This window comes from Suncus etruscus, chromosome 6 (genome assembly GCF_024139225.1).
Source record: "Suncus etruscus isolate mSunEtr1 chromosome 6, mSunEtr1.pri.cur, whole genome shotgun sequence".
NCBI lineage: Eukaryota > Metazoa > Chordata > Mammalia > Eulipotyphla > Soricidae > Suncus > Suncus etruscus.
In genome coordinates this window covers 119,613,747-119,632,671 of record NC_064853.1, presented here as the reverse complement: position 1 = coordinate 119,632,671, position 18,925 = coordinate 119,613,747, and the positions used below count along the sequence as shown (strand labels likewise).

Sequence of the window (18,925 nt, the reverse complement as noted above, 5' to 3'; positions counted from 1 at the left end):
AATCAGAGTTGGCCCAGCTTTTTGTCTCTATTTGTTACAGCCACTGAGTGGCCTCGTCTGGGACAAATGTACTGGGAAATAATTCATAGCTAACAGCACCTAGGCTCTGCTGACCAAGCCACACACACCAGCCCTAGATGCTTGGCTGCTTTACCCTTTGTCAGAGAGAAAAGAATCAGGAGAGAAGAATGGAACTCCAGCCTACTCACTGAGGTTGAAGCTAGGGTAAATTATTAGATCTTCCTGAACAATGTGCTGTACCTGTGACCTTGTACTAACCCCCATCAGTTCCATCTGCCTCCTGAGATGGTTAGAAGCATAGAATTGTACTATGCTTGCAAAATCTATTCCTGCAGTGCTCTGGGTGTGGGGATGCCTTTGAGTGTTAGTCATTGCAGTGCTCATGACCTCTGGCTTCTTTTTCTTCCTTCCTCCATTCCCTTATTTTCTCTCTATTTTCTCTCTCTATTTGCTTTTATTTTTTCTCTTTGCTTTTATTTTTTGTTTGGCAGCACTTGGTGGTGCTCAGCTCTTACTTCTGACTCTGCACTCAGGAATAACTCCTGGCATTGTTTGGGAAACCAAATGGAATGCTGAGAAATAGAACCAGGCTCAGTTGCATACAAAACAAGTGCCCTGCCCACTGTACTATTGCCCCAGCCCCAGAACCTCCAGCATTTCACCACGAAGATAGATCTTCTGGATGTTTCATGCACAGAATCAAGTAAGTCTGAAGAACAGTTCTCTGATAAAAGGAAAGGCATTAGAAAAGATCTCCCATAAGCAGGGATGGATAGGTAGGTAGATTAATGGATGGGTAGTTTGCTGAATTAATGGATGAGTATGGGTAAGAATGATTGGATAGATTGGGCAGGTAGATAAAAGAATAAAGAGATGAATGGATGGATGGATGTATAAGTAGAAGGATGGAAGGATAAGTGGATGGGTGGATGGATGGTTAGGCAGATGCATAAGTAAGTAGAGTGAGTAGAAGGAAGACTAGGTAGTGGACAGAAAGATACATGGATAAGTGGATGGGCAGACAGGTGGCTGGCTGAATAATGATTAGATAGGACAGGTGGGTGAATAGGTGAAAGGTTGGTACAATGAAGCATAGGTAGGTTCATGAAAGGATAGGTGGGGATATGAAAGGCAGAGTAGGTGGATGGAAGGAGAGGTGGTACATGGAAGGATAGATGAGTGGTTGGATGGATGGAGAGGAAACCTCAAGAAGGGCAAGAGACCAGAAGTAGAATGCCTATCTAAAATACAGGCAAGGGTTGGGAAGGAGGGGCGGCATTGGTGGCGGGAATGTTGTACTGGTGAAGGAGGGTATTCTGTTTATGACTGAAACCCAACTACAATCATACTTGTAATCATAGTGCTTAAATAAAGATTATATATATATATAAAGAGATATAAGACACAAAAAAAGAATTCACCCTTTGAAAATCCAGTCCCCACATAGAGTTATGTCTATGGACACAGTTGCTGGGCTGTTTTTGTAGGAACATGAACCACTGAGTGAGGCAGGGCCCTGAGGTCAGGTACTGCCTGTGCAGTGTCAGGTGCTCCTGAGGGCACATGTATGTCTTTTTGTCTTTGTCCTTTCCCTTTCCCTGTAGCTTCTACCTCTGGAATGTGACTTCAGACAGTGATGGACTTTCCTGTGGGTTCTTCTCCAGATACAGAAAATCAGTCTCTGCTTGAAACCAGATCACCCCCTTATGGATGCTGTTTGGTCTGTGTGACGAACACTCCACCTCAGGGTGGAGATCCAAGCATGAAGAGAACTTGGGTGTCTTGCTGAACCTCTGTCTCCTGGAACTTACTGGGCGGAGCTTACCAGTAGTGATCCCAACTCATGACCACAGTTCATATATAAGAAGTCCTCTCTCCTTTTCTCTCTCACACATATACATACACACATGCTCACCCTTCCTCCCTCCTTCCTTCCCTCCTTTCCTTCCTTCCTTTCGACTTATTTATCTTCCTTCCCTCCCTCTCTCCCTCCCTCCCTCCCTCCCTCCCTCCCTCCCTCCTTCCTTCCTTCCTTCCTTCCTTCCTTCCTTCCTTCCTTCCTTCCTTCCTTCCTTCCTTCCTTCCTTCCTTCCTTCCATCCATCCATCCATCCTGATGGGCTCAGGAGACTAAAATAAGGTGCCACGGATAGGACCCAGGTCAACCACATGTTTTGCAAATGCCAGCACTTAGTTTAATTCCCACAAGCAGAACTAGTTCTGGACACCCCTGAGCACAGCCTGGATTGTGTCCCCAGGCCTGACAGGTAGAATATCCAAAGCAGTGAGTCCTCAGGTTCTCTTAGCACCCCTTGCTCAGGTGTGCCTCCCTAAGTCAACAACTCCCCCCATAAACATATCTGGTGATGGGAAAGGGATGGGAGAGGCTGTTCTCAGCAGGAATGACTACCGAGAGATTCCCTTGGAATGGTGCCAGAGGAAGCTCTGGCTGTGTGCAGTGGGTCTGCTCAGAGGAACCCTTGCTCTGTCCCCTAAACTTGGCTGGAAGAAATTCAGCATATGGGTCAGGCCAGCTGGTAAGCAGAAAGCCTGGAAGGTGGATGGTCTGTCCTTTGCTGCTGGACACCTACATGGGGCCACTGAATGACAGCCTGTATGTCTGTGTATGTCTGTCCCCACACTGTCATGTGCATGTACAGTTCACCTCAGCCCTGAACTTCTGGCATGAATGGACATACACGCATGTGCTTACACTCCACTTCAGTCTTTCACTTCTGTTCTGCACACACAATTACACACATACATGTATTCCACCTTCAGCCCTGCTTTTCCAGCCTGCACACTCACACAGATACACACAACATGTACATAGTGCACGTACACACAGAACTCACACTCTCCATCTTCAGCTCCATACTTCCAGTCTACACACACACACACATGCACACATACTGCGTACACATATACAGATTTATAATTTCTACTTTCACCCCTGAACTTCCTGCACAGGGCCAAAAGCAGCCCAGGCACAGCCTTGCTCACCTGTAATGAGCTGTGTGAGCACTTTCATTTGCTCGTTGAGGATGTTCACGGTGACGTTGCGGGCAGACTTAAAGTACAGAGCATTTCCCTGTAAGGAGAGCAGAAGAGAAATAAGGAACTGGCAGCTGATTCCCAGGACCAACATCGTGACCCCAGCTCACTGCCAAGCTCAACTGGGCTTCCCAAATTTAAACTTGGCAACAGCTAGGATATTCATCACATCACAATGAGATAGCCCTTTATCTGGGAGGATTCTCCAAAGACATGGATTCCATGTACACACACAGGCCACCTGGATGGTATGTGGATTCCTCACACATGGACAAAGACACACACATACTAGGGCAGATCCAATGTGGATTCCTTACACATCATGGACATACAAATTGCATGTGGATTATTTATACACACAGATACACATACTAGAAGATACACAGATTCCATGTGGACTTACCAGAACAGATTTAATGTGGATTACTTATACACTAGGGCACACACATACCAGTATATCTTAGTGTCATCCATGGATATGACCAACAGAACCATGAAAAGGACCAAAAAACCATGGGGAGTATCAACAAAAGCATGGAGAGGACCAACAGAACCATCAGGATGACTGACAAAACCATGGTGAGAACCAAAAGGACCATGGAAGTGACAGAACCCTGGGAGTGACCAACAGAGCCATTGGGAGGATCAACAGAACCATGGGATGATCAGTAGAACCATGGGAAGACCAACAGAATCATGGAGAGGACCAACAGGACCATGGAGGAGGGTCAACAGGACATGGGGATGACTAATAATATCACCACTCTCTAGTCCTTGCTTTACAACTTGGAACTCCTATTCAGAGGGATCCCAGCCCTAAATAAAGTGTGGGCTTGAGGCATTTTGAAGCTCTGGTTAATAATCAACATCTTTAGGATTTAAGAAAATGACTTGTAGATCTATTTCCCAACTTTAGCCCCAATCTATATTCCTGGTCATGTAAAATTCTAGTGCATAAAGGAGTTGTGTTTGAGCAGACAAAGTGTAAGATACCACCTGACCTTCCAGAAGGTTAAAGTACCCAAGTCCAGCCCAAGGTAATCCACAGCTTGTGAGGGGAACTCTTGGGATACAGTGACCTATCTGAGGTCATATGCATGACCCTGTACATGACAACCAGGGAACTGCTGTCTTCTTTTGGGTTTTTGTATTTTTTCTTTCTTTAGTACCAACTTCTCCCCTAAAGGGCAGATGGCACCCTTCTCACATGGCAGTGCTGGAAATAACTCTCCATTCTGACTGGCTGTAGGATATGGGATGGCAGACGTTAGGAGGTTAGGGGTAAAGACATTGTGTGTGCAAACCTAGCCACTGACAGTTTAGACAAAGCTTACACATGTACAAGGAAATTTTACTTATCATTGAAGCTTCAAAATGTAATAAATATTTTTCATATCTTGTGGCTATGCTTAGGGCTTCCAACTAGTTCTGTGCTCAGGGATTATTCCTGATGGCAATTGGCAGATTTAAGGGGTATTGGGGATTGAACCAGGGTCAGCCATGAGTAAAGCAAATGCCCTACCTGCTGTACTATCTCTCTGGCCCAAAAATGGGAGAAAGTCTTACAGTGGTCTGAATTACTGTTCATTCTCATCCCTTTCATTTAAAATATATTAAGAATCTTGGGTCACTGAGTATGGGAGGACAGAAGCCCCTATTAGATGCCCCTTTCCCCAATTTGACAGCATTTGCCAGGAATCTCTTGTAGAAAGGAATACATGTAGTCATTTCTTTCTTTCTAAAACTTTGCTGCCTCACAATCTGTTTCTGCTTGGAAATCCAGACAAAGAACAGACTCCAGAGAGAGACACATGAGTTGTAGGTTTGTGAGTCAGGGGATTGTGAGTCATGGGGAGATAGGTGACTGACTGTGAACTCACACTCAGACTTGGGTTTGTGGTCATTGGTAAGGTTGGCTGATCACAGTCTCTTGCATGTGGGAGGCCCAAGTTTGATCCTTGGGACATATGCTTTCCCAAGCTCCACTAGGAGGGATGACCAAGTGAAGAGTCAATTGTAGCCTTTGAATACAGCCAGGTATAATTCCCTAAGTTACTAATTTTTCTACGTATGTACCTATCTACCAGTCATCTGTCCATCTATTCAGCCACATACATTTTTACTTGCCATTCAATCACCCACCCATCCATCAATCTTCCCATCTACCCATCCATCCATCTAATGTGCCAACCCATCTACCAATATATATCATTTATTCATTCATTCATCCATCCATCCTTCTGCCTATTGGTTTTATTTCCTGGAGAATTTTGAGTGATCCAAGCAATCAAAGTCAAAGGGTGATAACTCTACAGAAAATTAACTGTGGGATTATTTCCTACAAAGGGAAATAGGAAGAACTGAGGAGTTTCAGCTGAGATAGAACAGATTAAGGACAGAAATAAGAGTACTGCCAAATACCCATAGGATGTTATGGATATGAGAGAGTAGGTATGTTGTATGACTGTGAGGACTCAGATTGTGGGTGGGTCACACAGAGTCACAGAAAGATGAAAAATGAAGAAGGAATCTTTTTAACAGTCACACTACCCCCAAAGGACAGAACAACAGGAAGAGACATTGTCTCCTAAAACTTGGGACTCATAAAGGACAGGAAGATTTTCAGATCGCATAACATAGCAAACAGCATGCCAAAGAATTACTTCTTTTCTTTATTTGAGGGTCAGCAGTCTATGGGGTGCTAGGGATTGAACCTGGATTGATTGTGTGCAAGGTAAGTGCCCTCCCTACTGTACTTTCGCTTTGGCCTCAGATACTGGGGGTGGGGGGAGCAGTGTCTGGCAAAGTATCCTTCTGGACCAAGGATACTTGGGACAAAGCTTGACTATAATTTCCAGAAATGCTTTCACATTCTGTTGTGGCCACAGACAGCTGTCCTCTGACTCAATCTCTTGCTATTTATTGTGATGTTTCATATTTTCCTGCTATTCATAAGAGACCATTCTAGCACTCATATACAGAAATTTTACATTAATTCTTCTAAGGATCAAAGAGAAACAAAAGATCTTTAACTGGAAAGTGTTAAGTTGAACTATTTAAGGAAGCACATAGTTGATTTCTGGGTTGTTTGTTTTGTGAATCAAGATAGTTTTTATTGAATGAATCTTGCTTGCAAAGATGTATGGGGGAAGAAGGGATAGAGTAGATACATATTCAAGAGAGAGCTCGAGTTTCTCAGAATAGTTAAAGTAAAGAGACAAATGAGTGAGATATTTATTTAGGGGAGAACATGGGCTTGAGGAGCAACTCAGGAAGCACATAGTAATGCCCAATTTGTGCCAGGAGCACCAAGCTGGCTTCAGAGTTTAAGGAGAGGTTGGAAAATGCAGAGGACAAGGAGGATGTGACAGAGACTAAGAGTAAATGAATATAAGAACAGTTTCTCCCTGCTCTGAGAGTTGATGACTGTATAATGTACAAGGACTCTAAAGGTGCTATGATACTCCAACAATTACTTCAATGAGAGCAGAGGACAGGAAAATATCTTCTTGTTTGTTTGTTTTGGGGCCACATGTAGCACTGCTCAGGGCTTGCACCACCTTGCTCTATAATCATTGATCACTCCTGACTGGCTAGGAGGACCCTATGGAGTGCCAGGATTGCCACATGTTCAAGGCAAGTGCCTAACTAATTTCTTACCAAGAGAGTTTATATCATTTTCTTAGCAACAGAAATAGGCAACAGAATAGGCAAGGTCTATTTTTCTACAAAATGAGAATAAAATGAGAATAAAATTTAAACTTCCTAGTTTCTGTCATTTGACCAACCAGCCTGTACCATATCCTCCAGGATTTGGTTTTTTTTGTTTTGTTTTGTTTTGTTTTGGTTTGGTTTGGTTTTTGGGACACACCCAATGATGCTCAAGGGTTATTCCTGGCTATGCACTCAGAAATCACTCCTGACTTGGGGGACCATACGGGATGCCAGGGGATCAAATCACGGTCCTTCCTGGGTCAGCAGTGTGTAAGGCAAATGCTCTACCGCTGTGCCATTGCTCCAGTCTCCAGAATTTGTTTTTTTTTTTTAATTTTAATTTTTTGTTATGTTTTTGGGCCACACCCAGCTGTGCTCCAGGCTGACTCCTGGCTCTACCCTCAGGAATCACTCCTAGCAGGTTCACCTTATAGAACTATTGTGTTAGGCAAACACCAAACCCATTTTTCTATGATTCAGGCCCTCCTCTAGAATTTAATCATATCATCTCCTAGGTATTCATTATCTTCCAGAGCTGAGTCTTATTGCCTAAATTATATTAAGAGCTAGAGGGAAAGGCTGCCATATTCTAGAACATTCTGGAATCTTTACTAGAGTGCTTTAAATCTTCCACAATTATAGGTGGCTTTATTCTGAAGGAATTTAACCTTCAATAGGAACCAAGTTAAAGTCTCAAAAGTGGTTCTGATCACCCATTACCCCTAGGATGGTGTCCTCCAGATCTCTTCTAGGTAGAAAAACTCCCAAGTCAGAGGAACAGTTCTCTATGTTGTCTACTCTCTCCTAACCTCACCAGATGCCTCACCTTAAGGTATGGTCCTACATCTTAACAATTCATAGATAGAAGAAAGTTACAAAAGTACAGCAGGTAGGGCATTTGCCTTGCATATGGCCAACCCAGGCTCAATCCTCTGCACCCCATAGGGTTCTCCAATTCCCTCCAGAAGTGATCCTTGAATACAGAGCCAGCAGTGAGCCCAAAGCATCAATAGGTGTGGCCCCCAAACCAAAATAAATAAATAAATAGTTTCTCCTACAGATTTCACCATAGTAGCTAATACTTATGTCTGCCGATGGCATTTTGAAAAGAATTTCATTAAATGTTGCTAACATGTCATAAGCTCCCTTAAATGGAAGGGTAATGGCTCATAACATTTGTAAGCTTTTTAATTTCATGGAATATGAGCAGCATAATCAGGACCTATTAAAGTCAATCATCTGTGCCCAAGCGGAGTTACCTACCTGGTTTTTGTTTTCTCTTTGCCTTGTGGGTCCACCCTATGAGCCCAGAGGAAACCAGCCCAGTGTCCTGCATTTAGGCTAGCTGGGTATGTAATGCAGAACCCCTCCTGGGGCTGCATTTGCATGCGTGGGTGACAAGGACATGGACATAGGTAACATGGGTGGCATGGTCCCTCTCAGGAAACAGCTCTGGGTCACTGGCAAGAGAAAGATGCTTTTTCATATGCTTTTAGCTCAGAGGGTGTGATTTGAGACAAACTCAAGAATGAGTCACCTGGCAGCAGAACCAGGATTAGTAAGTGGGAGCAAAGAAAGGAACTTCATTCATTTTCTAGTGCCTTGGCAACTGTCAATCCTCCAAATTCCACAGTCAAAAAGGGGAAGAGGAGGGTCTGGGGTGGGGGCTTTGACCTTCTGGCCTGCCAGCTCTGGAAGCATCTCTTTCCTTCCTGGGAACCAGGAGGTTCTGCCAGCATGAGGTCTGGCATCCCTCTGCCATGCCAAAGGCCTTTTTAACCAGGCCTAGGAAGGGGTGCAGGACATGGGTCACCCCAGCACCCCTCTACCTCCTTCCTCCGGAACTCCAGGGCTTCCCCTGGACCACATGCCTGGGCAAGCTAGTGAAGAGGGTCTCTTGGAGGAGCTTATTGGTTTCCCTAGGCTTTCCCCATTTCCCTCCCACCCAGAGGGAGGGTTCGGGGTGGGGGCTTTGACCTTCTGGCCTTCCAGCTCTGGAAGCATCTCTTTCCTTCCTGGGAACCAGGAGGTTCTGCCAGCATGGGGTTTGGCAGCCTTCCACCATGCCAAAGGCCTCTTTAACCAGGCCTAGGAAGTGGTGCGGGACATGGGTCACCCCAGCACCCCTCTACCTCCTTCCTCCGGAACTCCAGGGCTTCCCCTGGGCCACATGCCTGGCAAGCCAGCTAGGTGGGGAATAGCAGCACAATAGATTCTGGCTTCAGGAATTACCAGGGAAGTTTCCTTACTTAATCTGTCCATTGTGAAACCGCACAGGAGCTAGCGCCCCCACAGCGAACATATTGACAAATATTTGGATATCATTGTGTTTCATCTGTTTGTCATAATCTGAAAGCCATCCAGGAGCTCGTTTTATTCTTTTACTCCCTCACTCCCACATTTAAATGTTACCCCACATTTAACCATTTTTCTGTACTAATGATTTTTGTTTTGGCCAAGGTGGATTACATATCTTTCACAGTAATTTTTTGGATGGAGCCTGAAGCTTCAGCAGGCAACACATGGATGGCATGACTCCACTCTGTAGGCTTTTTAGCCAAGCTAAGCAGAAGATGCAGCCTCGGCTGCCCCCCCACCCCCCAGCCTTCTCTCTCCTTGCTCCCTGTCCCCAGGGTTATTTCTGGACACCTGCTCAGGGTCCCAGCAAGTGAGTTCCGGGTAGGAGAAATTTAAAAGAGGCCCCAGGCTTCCTAGTTCTTGCAAGGGGCTGGGAGGGGACCTGTAAACTTCCAACTTCCCGCAATTAGGAAGCAAACGCCTCTCGGGAAGTCAGAAGCTTCAGCAGGCAACACAGGGAGGACATGGCTCCATGTGCTCTTAGCTTGTCCAAATCACAGCCCAAAGTGGTGTCTCAGAAAAAACACCCTCTCTCTTGACTATTTCTAAAACATAAAAGGGACACCTGTATCTCCTTTGCATATCTCAGATGTATTCCCTTAACATCTATAACTCTTTTCGAACATCCTCATATAGTGACAATTTTGCCCACTGGTTTTATTTGATTGTTTGATTTTCCCCCCTTGAGATCTGTTTTATAAGCTATGCTGGTAGAAGAGTATCTCTGTATAGATTTCATGTTTGAACCAAGTTACGAGGAATGTTGGACTTTATTCGTCGGCCCCCAGATGCACCAACAATATCTTTTGGCATTGCTTCTCTTTTGCATAGGCACATTAAAATGGGAAAATAATACATATGCAAACAAGTTCTTATCTAATAGAGATGGGGATACAAATTGGGTAATGCAATTAGGCCTTATATCCTGAACATTGGCATAATGATTTGACTTAGGCCTCAGAAGAATGGGCATCGCCCACACACCTGAACAATGGATACCATCTATGGAAATAACCACAAATGTCTATAACATTACTAGGATCCAACCCTCTACCAGGGAAGACCTACCATTGCTTTGGCATTGACTTACTCCAAAGATTGCTCTCAACACCCAGACAACTCAGCAACAGCCTGCTTGCAGGGCAGATTGCTCCACATTTAATGGTATGCTGAAACTAGAGGATACTCCACATCAGCCTGACAACGATGAAAGAAATGCACAGAATCCAGATCTTTAAATATAAGATCTGATACCAACAATAGCTAACGTGTGAAAAAGTTTCACCGGGATCACAGAGAATGACTCATGTTGGACAGACTGGTATGCCTGGAACCCAGAGTTGGTCTTATGCCAATAAACTTCTGGGGTGAGGCCTTTTTGTAATCAGGTCAAGGATTTTTTCCATTTTTTCCATTTTTTCCCATTTTTCTGGACCTATGTAAACAACGGCGATTGCCACTATCACACCTTTACTATATTTATTTTTACTCTTATCCTTTAAGAAAAAAAAATACAATTTACTAGACTTAAAAACAAATAACTGGGCCCGGAGAGATAGCACAGCGGTGTTTGCCTTGCAAGCAGCCGATCCAGGACCAAAGGTGGTTGGTTCGAATCCCGGTGTCCCATATGGTCCCCCGTGCCTGCCAGGAGCTATTTCTGAGCAGACAGCCAGGAGTAACCCCTGAGTACTGCCGGGTGTGACCCAAAAACAAAAAACAACAAACAAACAAAAAACAAGAACAAATAACTGTAGTAGAATGCCTGTCTTGAATAAAGGCAGGAGATGGGAAGGGGGAAAGGGGAATGTTACACTGGTGAAGGGGGGTGTTCTGTTTGTGACTGTAACCCAACTATGATCATGTTACTTAAATAAAAATATATTTAAAAAAGTGGGGGAGAAGGGCTTCTCTTCCTTTCTGAATCTTTGATTAAACCAACAGCTAACTAGAGGGGCCACATGTCAAGCACCAAGCAAGAGAAGCCCCCCACCCACCCAACAGCATCCTCGCTTTAAATCTTCAAAAAAAAAAACAACTGTGATCTGAGAAGCTACTATGGCTTAAGGGTGGAGTCACAGGGAAGACTGAGACATCCAATGAGGAGAGCCGAATCTAGATAGATCATGGGCAAAGATGCCCAATTTAGATAGGTCATGTGAGGGCAGAGTTGGGAGATGGTAAGAGAGAGCAGGAAGGTCACCCCAACCCATACCCAAACTTCTGCTTTTGCTGCCTTTTTACCCCCAGACAGCAGGGATCTTGCAACAAGTGGACATGGCCAGAGCTTGAGGAAAGCTGAGGGGCTAGGGAGATGCTGGGGTACAGACCTAGAAAGGCCCAGCAACAGGTGATAGAGCAGCAAATCAGTGAAAGGATATGGATGACAAGGTTTCAGCTGCAGATTCCAAACCAGGAACTCAGAAAGAAGACATAGAATAAAGTTGGGACAGGAGCAGGTCAGCATACATAGGACAGAGAACAGCTCAAGGACAGAGAATCAGGCTAGTGTCCAATGGACAGAGAACATCATAGTGACAAGACCAGGCTGGAGGGCACAGGAGAGGGAAAGACAGGACAGAACAGGACAAGGCCCTTAATCTAAATGGGGCACTGAGGACAGGACGATGACATCATACACAGGTAGACTATACCTCCCTCCTGGACCTTGAGGAGGAAATTGGACTCATATACTGACACCCTCCAATAATCCACTGTGGATCTTCAGCATTTGAGTTTTGACTAAAAATCTTGCAGGCAATTCTCCAGAGCCTGCATGCTCAGGTATAAATCCACTCTGCACTAATGGAGGCAGAGCAGAGGAGGTCTTTAGATGTGAGACTAGATGAGGCACTGCATTCACTGTGGTGCTTTATGTGATTGAAGGGTAGATCAGAAGAAGACTCAGCTAAGATGGCCAGCTACTGAGCAGGGCATGGAAAGAACCTTTGTATACATATGGCACACCTTCTGGACTGTTCCACTGCCAGTCCCAACTGTTACTGACTCATCACTCAGCTCAGGTGGCCAGCAGCCCACTGGGACTCCTCTAACCAGTTGCCTGCATCTATCAATGTGCTTATTTCTCTACCCCCACCCAGTCCAGACTTCCAGATTTTTCTGGCCCCAAATTCTGCTATCCTGCATGGCATCAGAAGTTTGGAAAAGCACCCATAAGTCATCAGATTGGCCAAGCATACACTGTAGAAAAGGATGGGTGGAGGCTAGGACTTGACTTGGATCTGAAGTGAACCTACAAGTCAGTGAGACTATAGGGATGAATGGTGGTGGTGGGTTTCATACAGGTAGCAAGGAGAAATGGGTGCTATCTCCTTTCTGGGGTCCCACATATTCAATGAGCTAATGCTTGGGGCTGCATTTAAAACAGGGACTCACTTCTTAAAAACTCTGGCTGTTATCACCAAGCACTAACCAAAGCACTAAAAAACAAGACAGTATACTGCCAGTTTCTTCCAGTTGAAAGAACAGCCCATCCCTACCCCTATACCTTTGAGTTACACCATATCCCTTGGAGTTCCACCACATACTGAAAGTTTGTGTGTCCACTAAAAAGCCTCCCTAAGCACATGGCATATTTCTACCCAATTCTCAGGCACTATAATAAATCACAACACAAACAAGGCAAGCTATATCTGTGGAAAACCATTGTGTTGTAGCACATATGGGCTCGGAGACTTCGTTTCCAATTTTTAATCATCTCCAGAATTTATATGTGAGCAAAGACAACAAGCCATCAGGGATTCCCACATATTTACCACATACACACATACCCTGGCCCTGACTCAGTACAAATCACTTTTATTTATTCAGGCAATGTGTCATGGTCCAGTTAACTTTTTAATTAAAGACAGCATGATGCCTATGTTCCATGCAAAAGGCAAGGAAAATGTCATTGGGGTGTAATATGTCCAGCTGGGAGTGGAGGCAAAATTTACTTACTGGGGAGAAGGCTCCATAGTTTTCACTTGATTTTTAAGCTACTCATTGGGCACCTGATTACAGTGACTGAACAAACTATACAGCTTCCTCCACCAAACATGGCTTTTTCTTGCACAAGCCATGGCAATCTTTGGGGCCTGGTTCTGACCTCATGTTGAAAACACACACACACAACACTCACACACACACAACACACACACACACAGAGTCTCCTTTGCAGCTCTCTTCTCTTTTCTATAGTCAAGCTCTTCAGCTTGACAAAATAAAGACAAATAAGAGTATCTTCTAGAAGGTTCTAGATGGGAAAAGGCTGTTAAGGACCAGAGGAAGAGTTTGCAGATGCACCAATGCCATGCCTCTCTCCACTGGGCCATCCTTCCAACTATATATAAACTCACACCTGCTACAGTAAATGAGACAGTTGAGAAGCATGGGAAATGAGGAAGCAAAAACTGTGAATTATTATGATTATCAAGGAGTCAAATTTTCTTTCTTTTGTGGAGGACTCACCCAGTGGTACTTAGAGCTTATTCCTGCATCTATGATAGGGGTCATTCCTAGTGATGCTCAAGGGAGCATATGGGATGCTAGAAACTAAACCTGGGACAGTGACATGCAAGACATGCTGTACTATCACTTTGACTCAATGAGACAAATTTTCTGAACTCTGGCCCACCCCAGAGCATCTCACCTACTACAAGAAGTTACTGGGGCAGGAAAAATTATCGAGTATAATGGTTAAGGCATTTGCTTTACATGTGGTCAATCCCAATTTGATCTCCAGCACTGCATATAGTGTCAGGAGTAATCCCTAAACACAGAACCAGTAATGACTTCTAGCACCATCAGATACAGCTTCAAAACAACAACAGAGGGCTAGAGGGATGTACAGAAAGTAGGGTACTTGCCTTGCATGTGCCCATTTGGGTTAAATCCCAGGCATTCCATGTGGTCCCCCAAGCATTGCTAGAGTGATCCCTGAGTGCAGTAGAGTAAGCCTTGAGCACAGTTTGGAGCATTTCCTCAAACAGACAACCTTAACAAAGAAGGTCTTGCTGTCTTTGAATCATTCTGGGATTTCAACATGCAACTGAGATCAGTCTTGTAATATAGGCCAGTGGAAAAATGAAATCCAAATGGGACTAAAACAGTTCAGCTTAATATTTCAGAAAGCAGAGAGAAGACGGAGAAGAGTATAAAGCTTCGTGGTAAGAATGAATAGTTCTCACTCTGAGGACTTCAAGGGAAACTTCTCCTGCCTGTGCCTGTCTGCCTGTGCTTCTGAATTCCTGAAGATTTCCTCAGAGGTCTAGGGAGTGCAACCCCAAAAACTGTTAACTAGATGCAGGCTTCACTTCGAAGCCGCGCATTCTTTCTAACCAATGAACCCCACCACAACACGCAGGAAAAACCACACTACAAGCGTGACAATGGGGAAACCTTGCAGGCAAACACCATCCACAGAGAATGAAGACGAAAGCTCTATGACCTAATAAATTCAAACCACCTGATTAACCTCTCAGATAAGGAATTTAGAATAGAAATATGGAATATGTTCATAGAACTCAAAAAAAAGCATAGATCGATCTGAAGAGAACACAAAGACAAAAATCAGAAAACTCCAAACTGAAATAACAGATCTTAAAAACACAGTTGCTCAACTGAAAACCTCAATGGATAGCCTCACCAACAGGGTATCAGCAGCTGAGGAGAGAATTGGAGTACTGGAAGATGTGATGCAGAAAAACTCAACACAATAGAAGAAATTAGAAAAGAATCTTAAGGCAAACGAACAGGCAATGGAAAAAGTACTCAAGGCATGCGAACAGATGAAAATAGAAGTCTTTGATAAACTCAACAGAAACAACATAAGAATCATTGGAGTCCCAGAAACCCAGGAAGGAGATCTCCAGGAAGAATCAACTGTCAAAGACATCATCAAAGAGATACTCCCAGAGTTAAAGACTACATGCAATCAAATCCTGTATGCCCGAAGAGTACCAGCTAAAAGAGAACCAAAGAAAAACACCCCAAGACACATCCTCGTTACAATGACAAATCCCATAGATAGAGATAGAATACTGAAAGCAGCAAGATCAAAAAGAGAAATTACATTCAAAGGAGCATCCCTAAGACTTACAGCAGACATGTCACAAGAAACTCTCAAGGCCAGAATACAGTGGTGGGATATTGTGACAAGACTAATTGAAATGAATGCCTCACCGAGAATACTGCACCCAGCCCGACTCACATTCAGGTTTGAAGGAAGAATACATAGCTTCATGGATAAACAACAGCTCAGAAACTTCACAGATGATAAACCAGCCTTAAAGGAAAAACTGACAGGTCTACTCTAAGACAAGGGAGACCACCAAACAAGCAAACTTATCTACAAAGATGACATTAAATCTTATGACAATTATTTCCCTCAATGTCAATGGACTAAATTCACCAATTAAAAGACACAGAGTGGCAAAATGGGTCAAAAAGATGAATCCAACCTTCTGCTGCCTAAAAAATACACATCTGAATAGTCAGAACAAACATAGACTCAAAATCAAAGGCTGGAGGAAAATCATCCAAGCAAACAACACCCTAAAAAAGCTGGGGTGGCCATATTAATATCTGATGACACCAACTTTATACTCAGAAAAGTGGTGAGGGACAAAGATGGACACTATGTACTAATCAAGGGATATGTGCAACAGGAAGAAATCAGACTATTAAACATATATGCACCCAATGAGAGACCAGCAAGTTATCTAATACAATTACTGACAAATCTGAAAGAAGAAATCAATAATAACACAATAATTGTGGGAGACCTCAACACGGCCATATAAACACTTGATAGGTCAACCAGATTGAAACCCAACAAAACATACTAGCCCTGAAAAGAGTTATGGAAGAAAGAGGACTAGTAGATATATACAGAACACTCCATCCCAAAAAACCTGGATACACATTCTTTTCCAATGTACATGGGTCATTCTCCAGAATAAACTACATGCTGACACATAAAACATACCTCCATAAAATCAAGAGGATAGAAATCTTGCAGGCTACCTTTGCTGACCACAAGGCTCTGAAATTATTTGTGAACTACAAAGCCACACAGAAGAAAAACTTTAACAATTGGAAATTAAACACCCTGCTACTGAACAACGAGTGGGTCCAAGATGAAATCAAAAAGGAAATCAAAACTTTCCTGGAAACAAATGATAATGAAGACACAAACTGCCAGAATCTATGGGACACAGCAAAAGCGGTTCTGAGAGGAAAATTAATAGCTCTACAAGCACACATCAGGAAGGAAGAAGGGGCATACCTGAATAACTTAATGACGCAGCTCAAAAAATTAGAAAATGACCAACAAAAGAAACCAAAAATAGGGAGACAGAAGGAAATAACAAGGCTGAAAGCAGAACTTAATGAAGTGGAAAACCAAAAAACAATCTGAAAGATCAATGAAAGCAGAAGTTGGTTCTTTGAAAAAACAAACAAACAAACAAACATTGATAGACCATTGACAAAACTAAGAAAGAGAGAGAGAAATCTGATAACCCGTATTAGAAATGAAAAGGGGGAGATCACGACAGATATTGCAGAGATCCAAAGGGTAAACAGAGACTACTTTGAGAAACTTTATGCTACTAAACATGAGAACCTAGAAGAAATGGAAAAATTCTTAGACACTTATATCCTTCCACATTTAAGTAAGGAGGATGTAGCATATCTAAACACCCCCATCACTACTGAGGAAATTGAAACTGTAATCAAACATCTGCCCAAAAAGAAAAGCCCAGGCCCAGATGGATTTCCTAATGAATTTTTTCAAATCTTTCAAGAGGAGCTACTACCAATCCTAGCCAAGCTCTTCCATGAAATTGAAAAAAAAACGGGAACACTCCCAAACAGCTTTTATGAAGCCAACATCACCTTGATACCAAAACCAGACAGAGATACTGCCAAAAAAGAAAATTACAGACCAATATCCCTGATGAATGCTGATGCAAAGATCTTCAACAAAATCCTGGCAAATAGGATCCAATGCATCATCAAGAAGATCATTCACTACGACCAAGTAGGTTTCATCCCAGGAATGCAAGGATGGTTTAACATCCGTAAATCTATCAATATCATACACAACATCAACAACAAGAAAAAGAAAAATCACATGATCATATCAATAGGCACAGAGAAAGCATTTGATAAGATCCAACACCCATTCTTTATCAAAACTCTCAGCAAGATGGGAATGGAAGGAACGTTTCTTTTTTTTGTTTTGTTTTTTTGTTTTTTTGTTTTTGGGTCACACCCAGCAGTGCTCAGGGATTACTCCTGGCTCTACACTCAGAAATCGCTCCTGGAAGGCACGGGGGACCATATGGGGCGCCGGGATTCGAACCACTGACCTTCTGCATGAAAGGCAACTGCCTTACCTCCACGCTATCTCTCCGGCCCCAGGAACCTTTCTTAATCTAGTTGAAGTCATCTACCACAAGCCAATGGCAAATATTATCCTTAATGGAGAAAAACTAAAAGCTTTTCCTCTAAATTCTGGTACAAGACAAGGCTGTCTGCTCTCACCACTCCTTTTCAACATAGTACTGGAAGTTCTTGCTATAGCGATCAGGCAAGAAAAAGATATCAAGGGAATCCAGATAGGAAAGGAAGAAGTCAAACTCTCATTGTTTGCAGACGACATGATACTCTACTTAGAAAACCTTAAAGACTCTACCAAAAAGCTCCTAGAAACAATAGATTCATATAGCAAGGTGGCAGGCTACAGGTCCTAGAAACAATAGATTCATATAGCAAGGTGCAGGCTACAGAAATCAATGGCCTTTTTATACACCAATAATAATAGAGAAGAGATGGAAGTCAGGAAGGCAATCCTATTCACAATAGTGCCACACAAACTCAAATATCTTGGAGTCAACTTGACCAAAGACGTGAAGGACCTATAGAAAGAAAACTATAAAGCCCTGCTCCAAGAAATAAGAGAGGACATACGGAAATGGAAACACATACCCTGCTCATGGATTGGCAGGATTAATATCATTAAAATGGCAATACTCCCCCAAAGCATTATACAGATTTAATATGATCCCCTTAAAAATACCCATGATATTCTTCAAAGAAGTGGATCAAATACTTATGAAGTTCATCTGGAACAATAAACACCCTCGAATAGCTAAAGCATTCATAAGGAAAAGGAAAATGGGAGGCATTACTTTCCCAACTTTAAACTGTACTACAAAGCAATAGTTATCAAAACAGCATGGTATTGGAATAAAGACAGACCCTCAGATCAGTGGAATAGGCTTGAGTTCTCAGAGAACGTTCCCCAGATATACAATTACCTAATTTTTGACAAAGGAGCAAGAAATCCTAAGTGGAGCAGGGAAAATATCTTCAACAAGTGGTGCTGGCAGAACTGGTTAGCCACTTGCAAAAAAGCGAACATAGACCTCCAGTTAACATCATATACGAAGGTAAAATCCAAATGGATTAAAGACCTTGATATCAGACCTGATACCATAAGGTATATAGAACAACACAGCGGTAAAACACTCCATGACATTGAGATTAAAGGCATCTTCAGGGAGGAAACTGCACTTTCCAAACAAGTAGAAGCAGAGATCAACAGATGGGAATACATTAAACTGAGAAGCTTCTGCACCTCAAAAGAAATAGTGCCCAGGATACATGAGTCACCCACCGAGTGGGAGAAACTATTCACCCAATACCCTTCAATAAGGGGCTAATATCCAAAATATATAGGGCACTCACAGAACTTTATAAGAAAAAAAATC

At 43.1% G+C, this 18,925-nt stretch overlaps 1 protein-coding gene across 1 annotated transcript in view; it reads right to left on the bottom strand.

Annotated features, from left to right (window-relative positions):
• Nucleotides 1–18,925, bottom strand: part of SGCD (sarcoglycan delta) — a 129,811-nt gene that overhangs the window by 39,223 nt on the left and 71,663 nt on the right. The window contains exon 3 of the mRNA XM_049775763.1: nucleotides 3,024–3,111. Coding sequence (XP_049631720.1) covers nucleotides 3,024–3,111 — 88 coding nt within the window. The remainder of the gene's footprint in view (nucleotides 1–3,023; nucleotides 3,112–18,925) is intronic.